Consider the following 16,744-nt stretch of genomic DNA (forward strand, 5'->3'; position numbering starts at 1 on the left):
GGAGGGAGCCAGCTTGGGGGGGAGACAGGAGAGGGGATGAAAAGGGGACCACGAGTCAAATCCCAAGCTGGGTTATTGAGACCACAGGTTTAGGTCGCGTTAATTTTTTCCACTTACAAAGCCACTCAATACTGTTCACGTCATTGTATTATATTGAATTGTATTGAATCGAATTGTACTGATTTTATAATCCTTATCATTTTTGTAAATTTGATCTTATTTTTGGTGTTAGTGATTGAGTGATTGAGTGCTATGAAGATCCAAACACCACTTTATGTAATCAATAAATAAAACATAGCTGCTAAACCTTGAGTGTAAATGTATAATATATATAGTAAACTAACTAACAGATAGCCTAGACAGACCAAGAGAAGGGAGGGAGGATGAGGAGGAAAAGTGAGCGGAGGCAGGAGTGGGGGTTGAACTAAGCCAATTTGACAATGAAAAAGATTGTTGAGTTTAATTGAGTTTTGTTGAGTTTTGTTGAGTTGAGCCTTTGTGTGTGCGTAAGAAATAAAGAAAGAAATAAAGAAAGAAAGAGAGAGACAAGAGGAGGGTACCGGTCCCGCTTCAATTTTTTTTTTCTTACCTTTTGTTAAAGCCTTTCTATTTTATTTTATTTTTTATTTTTCTTCACTAAAGATCTCCTCTTTTACCCCGTCCAACTCAACTCTCCCTCCGACACCTTTCTTTTTTTGTCCCTTCTTCCTTTCTCATGACCAACATTGAAGATCTTAACGCTCCCTTTGGTAAGTTAATACAAGTAATATAGTATTTCATAAAAGAAGAGTATTTATACTAATACCCACCAACCAACCTACTCCACAACAAAAAATAAATAAAAAAAAGACCCTTTTGCCGATCTTGAGGAAGAAAACGCCCCCAAGGCTGCCAACCACATCCGTAAGTTTTTTTTTTGTTTTTTTACTATTATTATTATTTGGATGGGATGAAAGAATTTTATAAGGGATGATGTTGACATGAATGATTGTGGGATGGGTAGATTTGCGTATTCAGCAAAGAAACGGACGTAAGACAATCACCACCTTCCAGGGATTGCCCAAGGAGTACGACAGTAAGAAGATTCTCAAAGTCTTCACCAAGAAGTTTGCTTGCAGTGGTACTATTGTTGATGATGAAGAGCTCGGTCAAGTACTCCAGCTTTCTGGCGATCAGCGCACAAAGATTGCCGAGTTCCTTGTGAGCGAGGAAATCGCAAAGAAATCAGAAATCAAGATTCACGGTTTCTAAACAAAACAAAACAAAAAGACAAAAATAATAGCCCACAAAACCAAACGACAAACGACAAAGTCAACGTCAACGTCAACAACAATATATTAAAAAAAAAGACGTAATATATATTTATATTTATATAAGAGTTATTATACTTTATTCCCCCTTCTTATATATGTATATATGTATATATATATGACAGTCTCTTCTTTTTCTTCTTCTTCTTTTTGTGTATTTTTCTCATCTATATCTACCAGTTTCTTTTGTTCACTTTTTCTATATATTCTTTGTACAAGTAAATATATATGTATATGTATAACAAGAGGAAACAACAAATAGAGAAAGTATGTTGAAGAGCGTAAATTTGTCCCAAAGAAATAAGAAGGCTTTTCTTTATATCCTAAAGAGAAGGAAAGAAAAAATAACGCATACTTGTATATATGTGTGTATGTGTGTATGTGTGTATGTGCGGGTGCGGGTGCGTGTTTGTGTTTGTGTTTATGTGCAAGTCTGTAGTTTATTTACGTGTCTTTTTCAGACTTGACTGTGTGTGTCTGTACTAAGCTTAAAAATTAAACTGTAAATTCAAATGTATGTAACTGTGCTAATGCAAGTCGGTACTATACTGAACCGTGTTGTGCATGGTACCTTCTTGGCCAGAGTTACAAAAATACGTTTGAAAGACGTTTGTGATAGTACTTGCTATCGATCTAAAAAAAAAGGGCGTCCCTCACAAAGTACAGTACAAAATAATAGAAATAATAAGAAAGTCCGCAGTAGATCTCAAGTGTGTTTGGTCTTATTAATCTTGTTGATCTATTTATTAAGCTCTATTCTTCAATTTCTTTTATAATTTTCTGTATACAAGGACTTGATCGTCTAGTAACATCCCAAGAAAAATGAAAAATGAAATACGATAAGGAAGAATTACAGGCAAGTCAACCAGCCAATATACCTAGTTAGGCTTTGGTTAAAGGCACCGTAATGTTCATATTTATTTTATTTAATATTAAAGAAAGAAACGAAATAGTTACAAGGTTTATAATATGGCGTTAATTGTTTCATTTGTTGGCTGGTTATAAGAAATTAAAGAACCATCATTTTTATCTGGCTTCGTCAGAGTGACCAAATCTGCTCTCCTTTATTTAATGGTTTATCCGTACTCTAAGAAAAAATTGAGGCAGATCAAATTCAATAGTTAATCTCCTTGGAGTTATCGATGAATACAAAGAAGTATAATTATTTCTACTATTTCCTAGGAAAATAAAAAAAATAAAGTTATCAGTAACTTTATCTAGAAACGGTAGTCCAACTAAGATGTTCATAAATACAAATCAAGTATAGACACATCGGACTATGTATGGATATGTCCTTTAGTATTTTATAGCTCTAAATATCAGAATCATTTGTAAATGCCTAAAAAATGAATAGGAAAATAGGAAAATAGGGAATATGCGCTTTTGTGTAATGCATTTTCGCAATAATGAATCATTGTTGCGATAAAGCGTAATATTTAAGGACAGTCGATTATGCCACTTGTCGAGCTTTTAGGACTTATCTCTCACATTTTTCTTACAGCATAGTCCGAGATGTACAGAAAAGTATTGGCACATGTATTATATTATATTAAATTATTTTATTTTATTTTTTTAAAAAAAACACACACACACACACGTACACAAGAAACCAATATTTATCGACTCTTTCAAGTAGACAGCCTTATTCACAAAATTTTGATTATTAAATCTAAATTTCTCACAACTTCTTGCTCTCTTTCTTCATGAACAACAGAGAAATATGACCTCACATTCACCCAACAAAACACACATCTTCAAGGTTTGGTGAAACTTGTGACGTCTTTCAAGGCGGTTTATCGGTTACAACCCATTTTTTTTTATATTATATTATTATTACAGGCGGAGCAAATCGCAACCTTTTTTTTTCTCTCTCTTCTAATTCTTGTGCCCATCACTGCCTTTTCTCCCTCTCTCTTTCTTTCTCCCTCCCTCTCTATATATTCAAGCTTATTTTATTATATATAAATATTATTATTATATATATATACATACATACATTTGAAGCATACCATTTTTTTAATTCATAAAAAAAAATTAAATAAGAAACTACCTTTTTCCATCGTCTGTCATGTCAGTCCCATCCCTCGCACAGAACCCAGAAACCAATGCGCCATCAGATTCTAGTCAGTCTGTTGGTGCTACACCAAATGCAATGAACAGTAAACCAGTTCCGGTCAAACTAGTTTTGTTGGGTAAAGTTTAGTCATCTCATCATTCTAGAGAGCCAAATAAAATACTAAAAAAGTATTATATCTCTATATATCAATATAGGCGAGTCTGCTGTTGGAAAATCCAGTCTAGTGATACGCTTTGTGGATCGTGAATTTGTACAGAATCGAGAACCAACTATTGGAGGTAATATATCGTATACTTTTTTTTTTAGTATTTAAAATACTGTGAATAATTATATATGTATATGTATGTATGCTAACTAATTCATCCTATTACTTAGCTGCATTCTTGACTCAAAAGTGTCCCTTGGAAGACCACACAATCAAGTTTGAAATCTGGGATACAGCAGGTCAAGAAAGATTCCATTCGTTGGCACCCATGTACTACAGAAATGCCCAGGCTGCAATTGTTGTCTACGACGTGACCAAAGCAGTAAGTGATAATTTTCCTCTGTTAATAAAAAATAAATAAAACAAAAACAAAAAAGTATATCTCTAACACCAAAATTAAACAATTTTTTTTAAAAATAAAAACAAAAAGGCTTCTTTAGAAAAAGCCAAGAGTTGGGTAAAGGAATTGCAACGCCAAGCCCATTCTCAGATCGTGATTGCGCTAGTGGGTAATAAGGTGGATCTGGTCGAAGCAACTCCTGCCAGACCTACCCAAAGTGATGAGGAAGCAGAGGAAGCAGAGGAAGAAGAGACTGTGACTCGACAGGTTTCTACAGAAGAAGCATCGGCCTATGCTGCAGAAACTGGCCTCTTGTTCTTTGAAACCAGTGCTCGCTTGGGTATCAATGTCGATAGAGTGTTTACAGAAATCGGTAAGAAAACATATATATATATATATATATGTGTGTGTGTGTGTATGTGTGGAAGGCATTTCTTTTATGGATTATTGACAACAATAATAATAATACCTTTAATATATAATGTATATTAGCCAAGAGTATTCCACTTGAAATCATCATGTATAATCGCCCTGGTGGAAGATCTGGACCTGGAAACACCAACCAGCGTATTAACCTTCAGTTTGAGTCCGGAAACCCGACCAACAAAACTTCTTCTGGCTGTGCATGCTAAATACACACCACACATCTCACATTACACATTACACAGACCACGCAACCACACAACCATACAACTTACACGGTACCAAAGCACGCACATGTATATAGGTGTATGTGTATTATTCGATAAGGCTTTTTCTCCATCTATTGACACAAAATAACGCTACTCATTTGAACATCTTTCCTTCTATCCTACCTCTCAAATCACACTCATTTTTCCTTCTGCTTTTTCTCTTTTCTTTTTCTTCTTTACAATATTTATAATAACTCTTTTTCTCTCTTTTTCTCTCATTACACTAATAGTGAACCTTTCTATTCCTCCATGAACTTATATAACACTTGAACCCAATCCAACCCAAATCAAATCAAATCAAACCAATTTAATATATAAAGATATACACTTGTCCACTTACATATATAAAGTACAAATTATAAAGTATAAATTAGAAATGCATAGAAAGAGAAAAAGAAAGATCGCTCCTGATATGTTTTATATATATACCCCATATTGTGTGTGTGGGGTATAAACTATATATATAAATATAAATATAAATATATATCAAAGTAATTATCATCTATGATCTTTGAATTGACTTCATTGGATTTGATGGTTATTTCATATCATTATTCTCTTAATTAATTAAAGAAAGAAATAAGAAACAAACCCACCCGGGACCTGGTTTCTTTTTGTACATGTGTGGGTGTTGTCTGTATACAGATTCTGAATTGTTCCCGATTAACATATGCTTATCTATCTAGACATCTTCAATTGATTGCTTTCTTCTGCTTATTATATCCCTCACCTATTGAAACAAGATGTATTTGATCTCATCGTTGATACAAAGAAGGCGTGCGTACATGCATATACTATTTATACAATTCGGCTAGAAGCTAAAATAAATAAATAAATAAATAAATATATCTTTTTGTGTGTGCATTACTCAGCCCCCAAAATACGTTTTGACACATGTTCTCAGCCGGCAAATATATCGGTCTTTTTCTTTTTTGTATATATAAAAAAAATGTTCCTTTGGATCATCCGAAATAATATGCAATGTCATAGCAACAAATCATTATTACCAATTGATAATCCTAGGACTGGCAATTAAACCAAGATAAACTGATAAATAACAATAATTATATATATAAATGAAAATGCTTATTATGATTTTAAAACTACTTCATTTCAAATAATGATCCAGACACTGGCCGATTAGAATCACTTGGGTTTCCATGGTTTGGTCCTAGAGTACCCGATATTCAAGTTCGCAGGGACAGGGGATTACACAGAGTTGATAGATTGTAAGAAGTTCTTATAGAAAATCATGCTTTGGTGACCCTGTCCATTCAGAAACATACCCACCCACTGAACATCAAACACTATGCACTAGATGTACACTGGTCACTGTACATGTATATGGAATAATAATAATAGTAATATAGTTATCCAGAGGGGAGGATGAAAAAAAAAGAAAGTATATATTTGTCTTTTAGTAAAGGGCTAGATTAGGAACATTGGTTCCCCTTAATTTTAGCTATCGTTTATGACGGTGCCTTTATTCACAAATGACGAAAGCATGATTTTGATTTTCTGTTTTTCTTTCTGCTTATCTTGACAGCGCTAGTACCATATTCATATATCTGTTTCAAATAAATATAATTCTCTTAGTGTTCTTTTTTTTTTTTTTTTTTTTGCTCTTTCTGCTGGTGAGCTGAGAGTCATATAAAAGACAAGTTATGTCACTCTTGAGAGGAATAAGCCAATCAATGATGAGTACAAAGGAAGTCAAGGGGGGGGGGGGTTTAGGACTGGGTTATCTTTTTTTTTTATTTTATGATTTTAAAAAAGGCAACTAGTGGAAATCTGAGTTCCTGTCTTGACCCGTGCTAAATATATATATTTATATATATATAAAAAAAAAGACTTAAGATCCCGGCACATAAAAAAAAAGGACGTCTGCCAATGTTATGCGTTCAAAGACTTATCCTACCTTTCCCGAAATGAAAGCAGTCCGACCCCGCATTTGCTTTTAAAAGCGGGGCACAGGAGACCTTGCTTTTCTGCTTGTTTATTTGTAACTTAACAAAATAAAACATATACACATATCATTATCATAATGCCTGAACTCAAGTTTGACGAAATCAAGGCTGGTCAAGGTGAAGATCTCCACACATTGACTCGTTGGGTCCTCTCTCAGCAACAGGTAAAGAAAGCTACTAAGTAACTTAGTCGGTCCATAAGAGATCAAGAATCTTGCCACTAAACACATCCTTATAATCAAATGAAACAGCATGCTCCCGAGGCCACTGGTGATCTCACCATTCTCTTGACCGCCATTCAGTTTGGTTGCAAGTTTGTTGCTTCCAAGGTCAAGCAGGCCGGTTTGATCAACTTGTAAGTAGTATACACACTAGGTGTTTATATATATTATTTTACTTATTCTTCTTGGGACTTTAGGTTGGGTCTTACTGGTGCTGCCAATGTTCAGGGTGAGGAGGTCAAGAAGCTCGACGTGTTGGCCAACGATATCTTCCGTAACGCATTGATTGCTTCCGGAAAGGCATGCTTGCTGGTATCTGAGGAAGATGAGAACGCAATGATCATCCAGAACCCCAAGCAGCGTGGCAAGTATATTGTTACCTTTGATCCTCTCGATGGCTCTTCCAACATCGACTGTGGTGTATCTATTGGTACCATTTTCGGTATCTTCAAAGTCGTAAGTACTTCTTCATTACACCGACCTATCTACATAGCCTAACAACTTTAACCCATTGCAGAAGGACGACAAGAACCCAAACAGCTCTGACCTTATCCGCAGCGGTAGAGAAATCGTTGCTGCCGGATACTGCATGTACGGTTCTTACTGTGAAATGATCTTGGTAAGTTTCTGTTTGTTAGTTTTATTTTTTTAATTACCCCCTTTTGTACTATTCACATGCAAACAAACAATTGACCATCATCTTGTAATCTTCTTCTTAGTCTCTCGGTAATGGTGTCAATGGTTTCACTCTTGATCCTTCTATCGGTGAGTTTATCATGACCCACCCAAACGTAAGTATTACTCTATCATTACTCTTCTTTGTGTGTGTGTGTAATACAACAATATATATATATAAAAGAAAGGTTGGGTTTATTGTGTATTTTTTTGCGGGTAATGGAGGAACGCAGTCTTGTTGATCTTGCTTTCTCACGGGTTGGACAAGCGGGATATTTATGTCGGAGGCAGGAGGATTAAGATGATCCGAAGCGTGTTTTGATAGTCTTACTCATCTTTATTTGTCAATGCCTATAGATCACCATTCCTCCCAAGGGTAAGATCTACTCTGTTAACGAGGGTAACTACAAGTACTTTGATGAGCCCTCAAAGAAGTACGTTGACCACGTCAAGTCAAAGTACACTGCTCGTTATGTTGGTTCCATGGTTTCTGATGTTCATCGTACACTTCTCTACGGTAAGTTACACACAAAAATAGAGTAAAAGCTTGGAAATGTTTATATATATATATATATAAGACAGAGAGAGAGAGAAATACTAAGAAAAAAATTAAATAAACAGGTGGTATCTTTGGTTATCCCGCCGATTCAAAGTCAAAGCGCGGAAAGCTTAGAATCCTTTACGAGGTCTTCCCCATGGCCTTCTTGATTGAACAGGCTGGTGGTAAGGCTACTACTGGTACCAAGAACGCTTTGGACATCGTTCCTGAGCATATCCACGACCGATCTGGTATCTGGCTCGGATCCAAGGATGATGTCGCAGAATTGGAAGCCTTTTACAAGAAGAAGTAAAATCCTGTTTTCTCTCTCTCTCTCTCTCTCTCTCTCTCTCTATCTTGTTTTTGTATACCAGAAAACAAACAAAGCAAAAAAGATATATATAAATGAAAACAACCTCCACTGTACAATTTACATAATAAAAAAAATCTACACCATAAATATAACAAAGAATTTTTTGTTTTTGTCAATTGATATTATAATTATTATTTATTGAGGGGGGTTTCAGTAATGTTTATATTTCTAAGAAAGAAAGAATATAGACAGTGCAATAGAAATATATATATTCTTCATAATTTACAGTATACCACAACTTTTTGTTGTTGTTGTTGTTGTTGTTGAATATGTATTCCATTGGTGGTGGTATTCAATTGGTTTGTAACTTTATTTGGGGCATATTTTCTTTTAAAGTAAAGGCGATAATTTCAAAGGTAAGCCAGAACAATGACTTGATACGTGTTTCCCAGCAAATGAACCACATTAATATCTGGTAATTAACTCAGGTAATAATGAGTGAGTGAATGAATGTCATTGATACGCAATTGTATCTTGTGCTTCAAATAAAAATGACTCAATAGATAGTAATAATAATAATAAGAAATTAGTAATCTTCCCGGGAAAAATAAAATAAATTATTGACTCCTTTACTCTTTTTCCCTTTCTGCTTCTTCTTCTCCCGGGAAAATCCCGCATTCCACTGGGACGGGTTTGACGCCGATTTTCTGGATATTTCTTTGCCGACACAACACAAAGTCCTACCTCACAGTCTATAAGTAATACAATACAGTAAGTCACTTTACCGTCCGGAATTCTTTTTTCATTTCTTCTTCTTCTGCTTTACTTACAAAAGACAGTAGCACTACCTTTTGCATATAGCATCTCAGGGTAAAACACATACAACAAATGTATAATATTCATCTCATAGGCTGCCTATCTAGCGAATATTACGGCAGTAAGCTTGTAAATGCTTTGTAACCAATTTTGAAGAAAGAAAGAAAAGGACTGGGAAAAGAACAGAATGCAGAATATTTTGCACAGATTACTTATCGATTTATTCTTGGACACACGAAATATTATATGAAACTCTCATGAATTCCAAGAAAAAAAATCGAATCATTTGATTCTCTTGTAGTTTAAAGAAGAAGAAATATTCGAAGCACTTTACCCAGACTACTCGAATTACAGTCAAGCCATGCCAAGCCAACCCAAATTAAATTAAAATAAAAGAAAATCAGCTAGCATTTCCCTTCATCAGAAAACAAAATTAAATCGTACAACAAGATGGGTTGTATAAAGAGTCGCTCTTTCTCTTCTTTTCTCTTTGCTCCTTTTAGCGTATCTTATACCCAGAAAAGCCAATAAGCTCTTTATTACACGACTTTATAGATTCGAATAATGGGATTTAATTTTCTTTTGTTTGACAGAAAATTACACAAATCAGAAGAAGAAGAAGAAGAAGAAGAAGAAGTTGGGATATTAATATTACACTTGGTCTCTCTGTACACTATTCAACATATTATTTTTAGACGCAACAGAAAAAAAAATATTGTACATGGGCTGACATCTGGTCACATTCACTGAGCTGACAAATTTAAAGAAGAGAGTTATTGTATTGATAGAGTCGCAACTATTCTAGTTAAATTCTGTAGATATTTATTTTTTTGCTATATTCAATACATATAATCACAGTAATAGGACCAGATTTATTGTATTATGGGACAGTTGGCATATCGTTAGTCCAACAAGAACATAACCATTATAATTATCATCATTTATAGCAGTAATATCCGAAATAAAAATAACCTTACTTGAAAAAATCCCTCAAAGTATGACGGTTTTTGAAATAAGAATCCTTTTTATTAAAAAAATTGTATTTATTTATTTATTTACTACTCTTGGCACTAACAATGTATTAAGGGTGGTGTATATATCTGTATGTTAATATAGAGTAAATAATACATGCATGCATGCATAGATTTTATATATATGTATATTTTTTTTCTAGTGATACACACACAGAGGACACAAACCGATCGCTTGTTTCTTTTTTATCTGATTACCTTTTTTGATAGATTGTCTATTTAAGAATGAAAGGAAAATAAAGCTATCCATCTAGTACAAATATATATATATATAAAGGGGGACCGAATATAATGTTATGTAATCTACTGTAGATTGAATTACTTTAGTTAAAATAATCTTGTCCATGATTAGCTTGTCTTTTTCTTAAAGTAAAACAGAAAAGACTGGTTGGTGGTGATACAATTCCAAAGTCAAATTCCTAATTTTTACATTTCCGCCTAATCTCTGTCTGTCTCTGTCTCTGTCTCTGTCTCTGCCTTTCACTTTGTATGCGCTCATCTTTCACACACACACACACACACACACACACACACACACACACAGATGCATATGACCAAGACAGTACAAGATGAACAAATTAATACGATATTAAAGGTATTTTTGGTAAACCAATCCAAAAACATAATTCAGAACCAGAACATAGCAACAGAGTATATTTATCAGGGCATTATTGTTTAGTTTTTTATATATATATTTATATTTATAAACAATCTATTTATGACCTAGCAACCTTTATTGTACCTGATAACCTTTTTTTTTGGTATCAGACTATTCACAAAATAGTAATTTGCTACCATGACAACTAAGATTTGCTTTTTCTTTCATAATATTTTTCGAATGTAAACATCTTATTTTATGATAGACATGATGGTTGTGATGATCTAAATAAAAACACAGACACAGACACAGACACAGACAAAGACACAGATACACACCCACAGAGAGAGATAGAGAAATCTGGTTCCTCCTTTTATAAAGTTATTACCGAACTTGTACTTTTTTTTTAAATAAAGAATATATATCTAGGCAACGAATAACCTTTATTTTCGTGTGACTAAATCGATCAACTCCGCGTCTTTTTTTCTTTTTTTTTTTATTATTTTTGAACTCGCTACAGTTACTTTCTATCCCCCCTCCCCCTTCATTTTCTTCTCTTTCTTCTTTTTCTCTCTATTTTTCACTTCTTCTTCTTCTTTTTTCTTTTTGTTATTGTATGTTCCTTTCAATATCTTGTGAATTCCACTGTTATTTATTCTTATGCTGCGTCGCCAATTCTATTGTATCACTTGCTCTGCAATAGCAACTTATGCGGTCTTGACGAATATGATACCACTTGGGTACGCACAAACACCGACAGAAAATTATACACCCTACAATCCGTCATTGGGATCCGTGCAGATAACAGTGCCTTGGAGAGCAGCCCATGCCTCGGGTAAAAAGACTATATATATATAAAAAAATTAGAAAAAATAAATAGTAATAATAATGATAATTAAAACAAACAAAAAATGCAAAGCAAATAAGCTTTTATATACATATACATATGTATGTATATTGAAACGACTACGCATATACACACAGACACAGACACAGACACAGACACAGACACCTACACAAACACCTACACATACACATACACGCATAGACACCTATAAGCACAGACATATTACGATAATTCTCGACTGACCTGCGCGTTTTATTATGTAGACTATGTAGATCCCTATGTGATCCTTTATGGAGGTGTAGTCGATCCGAATGAGAGCAGCACAGGAACTTTATTAGGATCCTCTGATGTGTGGGCATGGGATTCTCGTAATGGATCCTGGTACAATCCAATTCCAACGGTTCAAATGCAATCTGGTAATGACATGCTTCCCCAAGCCCTCATTCGAGCAGTATCATTACCTAGCTCCGGACAAATACTTGCTATCGTCGGTAATACAACTGGCACTATATATAATGGCATGTTACAGAAATTAGACACCAATAGCTGGACCTGGAGTTTTCCTACCGCAAGTATGTTTTTTTTCTGTTAATATATTTTTGTTTTGTTTGTTGAGTGATTGTTTAATTACTAATTATTAATATTACTTTTGCTTTTACTTTTACTTTTACCTATCGATTTTAATCTTAATCTTATAATAATTAAATTAAATTAAATTAAATTAAATTAAAATAAAATAAAATAAAATAAAAATAAAAATGATAAAGGTCTCGAGCCACCCGCACGCGCCGCCGGATTTACATTGTCAATTGTTAACAATACAGTGTATCAATACGGTGGACTAGGAGTAGGATCTGACGGACACCCTATGATTGGTGCAGTAATGAACGGGCTTTCACTTATGGACACAAGTGCCTACACTTGGACAACTGGCTCAAACGGACTTGGAGTGACCGACCACAGCACCTGCTATATACCTGCCTGCAATTGCCTGGTTGTATTTGGCGGAACCCCGACCGGATCAGCTTCCGATGCAACCTCTGTAAGTGAAATTTTGTTAGTAGAAAATAATATGGATATCAATGCCAATATAAATAAGTAAAGGTAAAATAGAAGGTGAATACGAATGGGTGTGATGTACGAGAAAAGAAGCAAACAAGTAAAATGAGCAAATAAGCAAATGAACAAATGAATAAGCGACCAAATGCTTTTTCTTTTTGAATATATATATATGACAAAAACAACCATGATATTTTATATTCTATATTTTCTTAAAGATAATAATGATAATTATATATATAAAATCTATATATAAAAATAAACATTATATACATACATATGCTTGTGTGTGTATGTAATTAAGCGTACTTCTTTTCTTTCTTTCTTTAATGAGATTGCGTATAATGCATAATGTTTAATGTATAATGTATGTATGTGTATGTAATTATGACTATTATTTACAGAACCTTCACACCTACGATCTCAATCTCAAAACATGGAGTCTTCAAGTAGTCGCAGGATCTACTGATGGAGCTGCACCTGGAGCACGACGATTACATACAGCAACATGTCTAGATGACAAGATGGTTGTATTCGGTGGAGGAACGACCCAGCCTTACGATTCAGACGTGTGGTATCTAGACGCATCATCTTATCCAACCCTTGCCTGGAATCGTGTCACAGTAGCCAATATAACCCAAGGTCCAAATGCGCGTATGGGTAAGTTTGGCAATTAAGTGGAAATTAAGCAAAAAACAATTATTATTTTATCTTGTATCCTTTTCTGTAGAATAGTCTTCTGATTTCCTTTTAGCTTTCTTATTTGATTGCCTGCTTGTTTGTTTGTTTGTTTGTCTGCTTACCTGTTTAATTAATTAATCGGTTAATTAATTAACTAATTAAATTATTTAAAAATTATCCATATCTTTAATTACAGGACACACCGCTTCATTAGACAAGACATCCCAAAAAATTTACATCTATGGAGGATGGGGTGTCAGTGCCACAAACGACTCAAATATGTACGTTCTTGACACAAAAGCATGGTCATGGACACGTGTGGCAGTAGCAGGTTATCCTGTAGCCATTCCTCCTTCCATTTCTTCCTCTATCCCCGTTTCCAGCGCCACATCAGACACTACACAACCAGCCGCCACTTCCTCCCAAACCACAACCACGGCCACAGCCGCAACCAAGTCTAACAACACTCCCATAATAGTCGGCAGCGTAGTCGGTGGTCTAGTCTTTCTCGGATTAATTGCACTCTTGTTATTCTGTTGTGTCCGGAAACGACGCCAAAAGGCTTCAAAGGAATCAGTCCCAGAAAATATGGACGGAGATGGTCAACTACCAAAGACAGACAAATTCTGGACGAACAACACCAAAGAAAAGAAACTCGGATCAGCCGAGCTAGCCTATGGAAACAATCCTTCTGACGCCACACTCATGACACCCTTTGGAAACAAACGTGTATCACAAGCATGGACAGGAACAAGCAGTCAGCGTGCATCCCTTCGACCATCTGAACTCGGTGACACAGATCGAGTTGTAACAGGTGTATTAGAAATAATGTCTACTTCCCCAACCATCGGAGACTCGCCTAATCATTCCAATCGCGGATCACGCGACTACATTGGGTCAATAGGAGGAGGATATCCTTCGCCTTTAGGACCAGACTCCCATCGCAACTCTTCGTTGAGTGCACTAGGAAGTATTCCCCTTGTACACGCCGTAAGAGGACCTGGGCAAGTTCCAAATGAAATCACACCACAAAAGCCAAACGAATTCTCGTTTCCGACCGCCCGCTTTTCCGCTCAGAGCAATACCAGCAGTGTACCAATAGACCATCTCACCCAAGTATCACCTAGTCTGATTTCCGGAGACGAAAGCGGAGGAGGAGCCCCCTTGAGCAGTAGCATGGAGGTTCTGAGAAGCATCAAAACCAACGGAAGCAGTATGATGAGTGGAGGGTCACGCATTGTACCTGTCACGCACTCCTATGCATCAACACCATGGGGGCTAAAAAATAGGGACCAAAACGAACTAGAGGATGACAAATGGACATTAGGTGATTCTTTGTCAGTCCGTGGTGCAAATGCACCTCCAATTCGCTACATCCCACCTAGTGGTAGTGGAAACCAATTTAGTGTGGCTACTACAGCCACTACCTCGGCTAGCACTTGGAATAATAAGGGTTCAAAGGGTTCTGTGTTGCTAACACATCATCAGTATCCATCTTCAAATATGAGCGTGCCACTTGCTCAAAAGGTCACACCGGCACAGCCACAGCCTTTGACGATAAACACCGTACCATCTATGAACCTACAGTCGTTTGGACAACAACAAAATGACATGATGCTTTACGATTCCGTCAGTCCTCTCGAAATGCTCGCCACACTCGGACACATACACGACACACGAGGAATCGATGGTTCTACAGTACCAAGCAGCAGCGGGAGCAGCAGCGACAACAATAACAATAACAGCAATAGAAATAACACTGCGGACACAACAGCAGCAACAGTGGCAACAGATATATCTACAACCGATATCCAACTCTCACCCTCCTCGTCAGGCGTGGCTGTAGTAGCTTCTAGAAGGAATTACAACAGTCCAGCCGCGACTGCTGCAAGCAGTGAACGCAATTCACTAACCACAACCGAAGACGACAGTGGATTGTCATTTAGACAGACCAACCAAGATAGTACAATACCCTTTTCATCATCCAGCTTAGAGGCTACCGAAGATCCCAATGATTCTTTCGGTGTAATGGGGCCGCTGATCAGTATGCTTCCAAGACGCTATCAAATGGAGAAAACCTCACCCCCTATCCTCGGTCCTGCAAATAATGTCATCTTTGTTCAGAAGAAAGACACTTCTTCAGATTTTGGCGACGCACGTCCAGTTGTAATCAAGGCATTTGGTCGCCGTGAAGCATGGGAGCGAGAGTGTCGCACGTTGATCAAGCTCAAGGGCAAGCATGCAGTTGAACTGCTCGAGGTGCTCACTATTCAAAATGAACCAAACTCTCTCCAGGAACAAAACTCAAGACTATCAAAATCTCGAGGCAAAAAAGAAAAACAAGACGATGGTTCAGATGACATAAAGTATGTTACAGTAATGGAACGCTTAGACGAGACATTGGCAGCCACAATTAGACGATTTAGGAACAAGAATACAAGTAATACAGAATGGGCAGATGGTCCTGCTCGTGAAATTGCAAGAGATGTGGCAGAATGCCTGGTCTGGTGCCATGCCAACGGTAATATACAAACAGCCAAAAATATAGATGTTTTGGCTAGAATTCTGACGGATATATTGCAATATTGTTTTTTTTTTAAAAATTTTATTTCTAGATATTGCATTTTGTGACCTTAAGCCAAGTAACATTATGCACAACAAGCACAGGCCGTGGAAACTTATCGATTTTGAAGCAAGTCGGATGATTGGACAAGAGTGTGTTGGTGTAATTACTCCTCGCTATTGTCCTCCTGAAGTAGCCAGAGCAACTACCTATGGCCTTGAAGGTGCAAACGGAGTTGTTGCAACAGCCAGTGTTGATTTATGGGCTTTGGGTTGTGTCATTTATGTAAGTTTATTATTTCATTTTATTTTGACTAAGAAAGAAGTAATATTTATTAACCTTTTTCTTTTTTTTTAAAAAAAAAACAATCAATAGGAATTGGCTACACAACGACCTTTGTTTGCTAGTTCAATCAAAGACGAAACAATCTTGCATTTTGTGTCTCATCCTTCACCGTCTACACCGATTCTTAACAACGGGTTGCGATGGAATGAGCACAACGAACTTGAAATTCCTCACTTGGGTCGCCTAGTACCCAATGAAGACACACGCCACTTACTGTGGATTTTATTAAGTAGAGATCCCTCAAAACGAGGCAGGGCATCTAGTCTGTTGGTAAGTTAATTATTCTATTGTTGTTCGTTTCTTCTTCTTTTTTGGTTTTTAAAAGGTGTACTGATTTGATATCTTTTCTTCTTCTTTAGAAACATCCTTATTTTAATACTCAACGGTCAACATAAATATCATATACACACACTTTCTCACTCTCATATAACTCACTCGATCACACAAATATATTTACATATATATG

At 36.1% G+C, this 16,744-nt stretch overlaps 5 protein-coding genes across 5 annotated transcripts; 4 read left to right on the plus strand and 1 right to left on the minus strand.

Moving 5' to 3' along the window:
* Positions 1-665: 665 nt before the first annotated feature.
* Positions 666-1,635, plus strand: PHYBLDRAFT_32127 (hypothetical protein). The gene is made up of 3 exons (XM_018439991.1): positions 666-749; positions 850-903; positions 1,004-1,635. Exons 1-3 carry the CDS (start codon positions 716-718, stop codon positions 1,249-1,251), a joined length of 336 nt encoding a protein of 111 aa, XP_018287087.1. The 5' UTR covers positions 666-715; the 3' UTR covers positions 1,252-1,635.
* A 1,614-nt stretch (positions 1,636-3,249) lies between these two features.
* PHYBLDRAFT_178161 (hypothetical protein) lies at positions 3,250-4,964 on the plus strand. Its single transcript, XM_018437961.1, has 5 exons — positions 3,250-3,502; positions 3,582-3,665; positions 3,763-3,914; positions 4,023-4,305; positions 4,425-4,964. The coding sequence occupies exons 1-5, from the start codon at positions 3,379-3,381 to the stop codon at positions 4,562-4,564; spliced, it is 783 nt and encodes a 260-aa protein (XP_018287155.1). The 5' UTR covers positions 3,250-3,378; the 3' UTR covers positions 4,565-4,964.
* A 1,670-nt stretch (positions 4,965-6,634) lies between these two features.
* PHYBLDRAFT_39914 (hypothetical protein) lies at positions 6,635-8,495 on the plus strand. The gene is made up of 7 exons (XM_018440135.1): positions 6,635-6,755; positions 6,843-6,946; positions 7,010-7,268; positions 7,330-7,431; positions 7,532-7,603; positions 7,845-8,004; positions 8,109-8,495. The coding sequence occupies exons 1-7, from the start codon at positions 6,669-6,671 to the stop codon at positions 8,336-8,338; spliced, it is 1,014 nt and encodes a 337-aa protein (XP_018287088.1). The 5' UTR covers positions 6,635-6,668; the 3' UTR covers positions 8,339-8,495.
* Positions 8,496-8,817: 322 nt separating this feature from the next.
* On the minus strand, positions 8,818-10,684 carry PHYBLDRAFT_172883 (hypothetical protein; the record flags this gene model as incomplete). The annotated part of the gene is made up of 6 exons (XM_018436886.1): positions 8,818-8,877; positions 8,972-9,090; positions 9,169-9,253; positions 10,132-10,175; positions 10,384-10,435; positions 10,616-10,684. The coding sequence occupies 6 exons, from the start codon at positions 10,682-10,684 to the stop codon at positions 8,818-8,820; spliced, it is 429 nt and encodes a 142-aa protein (XP_018287089.1).
* A 759-nt stretch (positions 10,685-11,443) lies between these two features.
* Positions 11,444-16,673, plus strand: PHYBLDRAFT_150050 (hypothetical protein; the record flags this gene model as incomplete). The annotated part of the gene is made up of 8 exons (XM_018432386.1): positions 11,444-11,618; positions 11,894-12,202; positions 12,398-12,672; positions 13,094-13,349; positions 13,567-15,891; positions 15,986-16,218; positions 16,309-16,548; positions 16,638-16,673. 8 exons carry the CDS (start codon positions 11,444-11,446, stop codon positions 16,671-16,673), a joined length of 3,849 nt encoding a protein of 1,282 aa, XP_018287090.1.
* Between the last annotated feature and the right edge of the window lie 71 nt (positions 16,674-16,744).

Source organism: Phycomyces blakesleeanus (genome assembly GCF_001638985.1).
Source record: "Phycomyces blakesleeanus NRRL 1555(-) unplaced genomic scaffold PHYBLscaffold_23, whole genome shotgun sequence".
Classification (NCBI taxonomy): Eukaryota; Fungi; Mucoromycota; class Mucoromycetes; order Mucorales; family Phycomycetaceae; genus Phycomyces; species Phycomyces blakesleeanus.

Bases quoted from the DNA above. Each gene is read 5' to 3' on its own strand.
- PHYBLDRAFT_32127 (XM_018439991.1), top strand. From the start codon at position 716: ATGACCAACATTGAAGATCTTAACGCTCCCTTTG. The intron at 750-849 runs GTAAGTTAATAC...AATAAAAAAAAG, and splicing joins AGATCTTAACGCTCCCTTTG to ACCCTTTTGCCGATCTTGAG. The intron at 904-1,003 runs GTAAGTTTTTTT...TGGGATGGGTAG, and splicing joins CAAGGCTGCCAACCACATCC to ATTTGCGTATTCAGCAAAGA.
- PHYBLDRAFT_178161 (XM_018437961.1), top strand. From the start codon at position 3,379: ATGTCAGTCCCATCCCTCGCACAGAACCCAGAAACCAATGCGCCATCA. The intron at 3,915-4,022 runs GTAAGTGATAAT...AAAAACAAAAAG, and splicing joins TCTACGACGTGACCAAAGCA to GCTTCTTTAGAAAAAGCCAA. The intron at 4,306-4,424 runs GTAAGAAAACAT...AATGTATATTAG, and splicing joins TAGAGTGTTTACAGAAATCG to CCAAGAGTATTCCACTTGAA.
- PHYBLDRAFT_39914 (XM_018440135.1), top strand. From the start codon at position 6,669: ATGCCTGAACTCAAGTTTGACGAAATCAAGGCTGGTCAAGGTGAAGAT. The intron at 6,947-7,009 runs GTAAGTAGTATA...TTGGGACTTTAG, and splicing joins CAGGCCGGTTTGATCAACTT to GTTGGGTCTTACTGGTGCTG. The intron at 7,269-7,329 runs GTAAGTACTTCT...AACCCATTGCAG, and splicing joins TTTTCGGTATCTTCAAAGTC to AAGGACGACAAGAACCCAAA.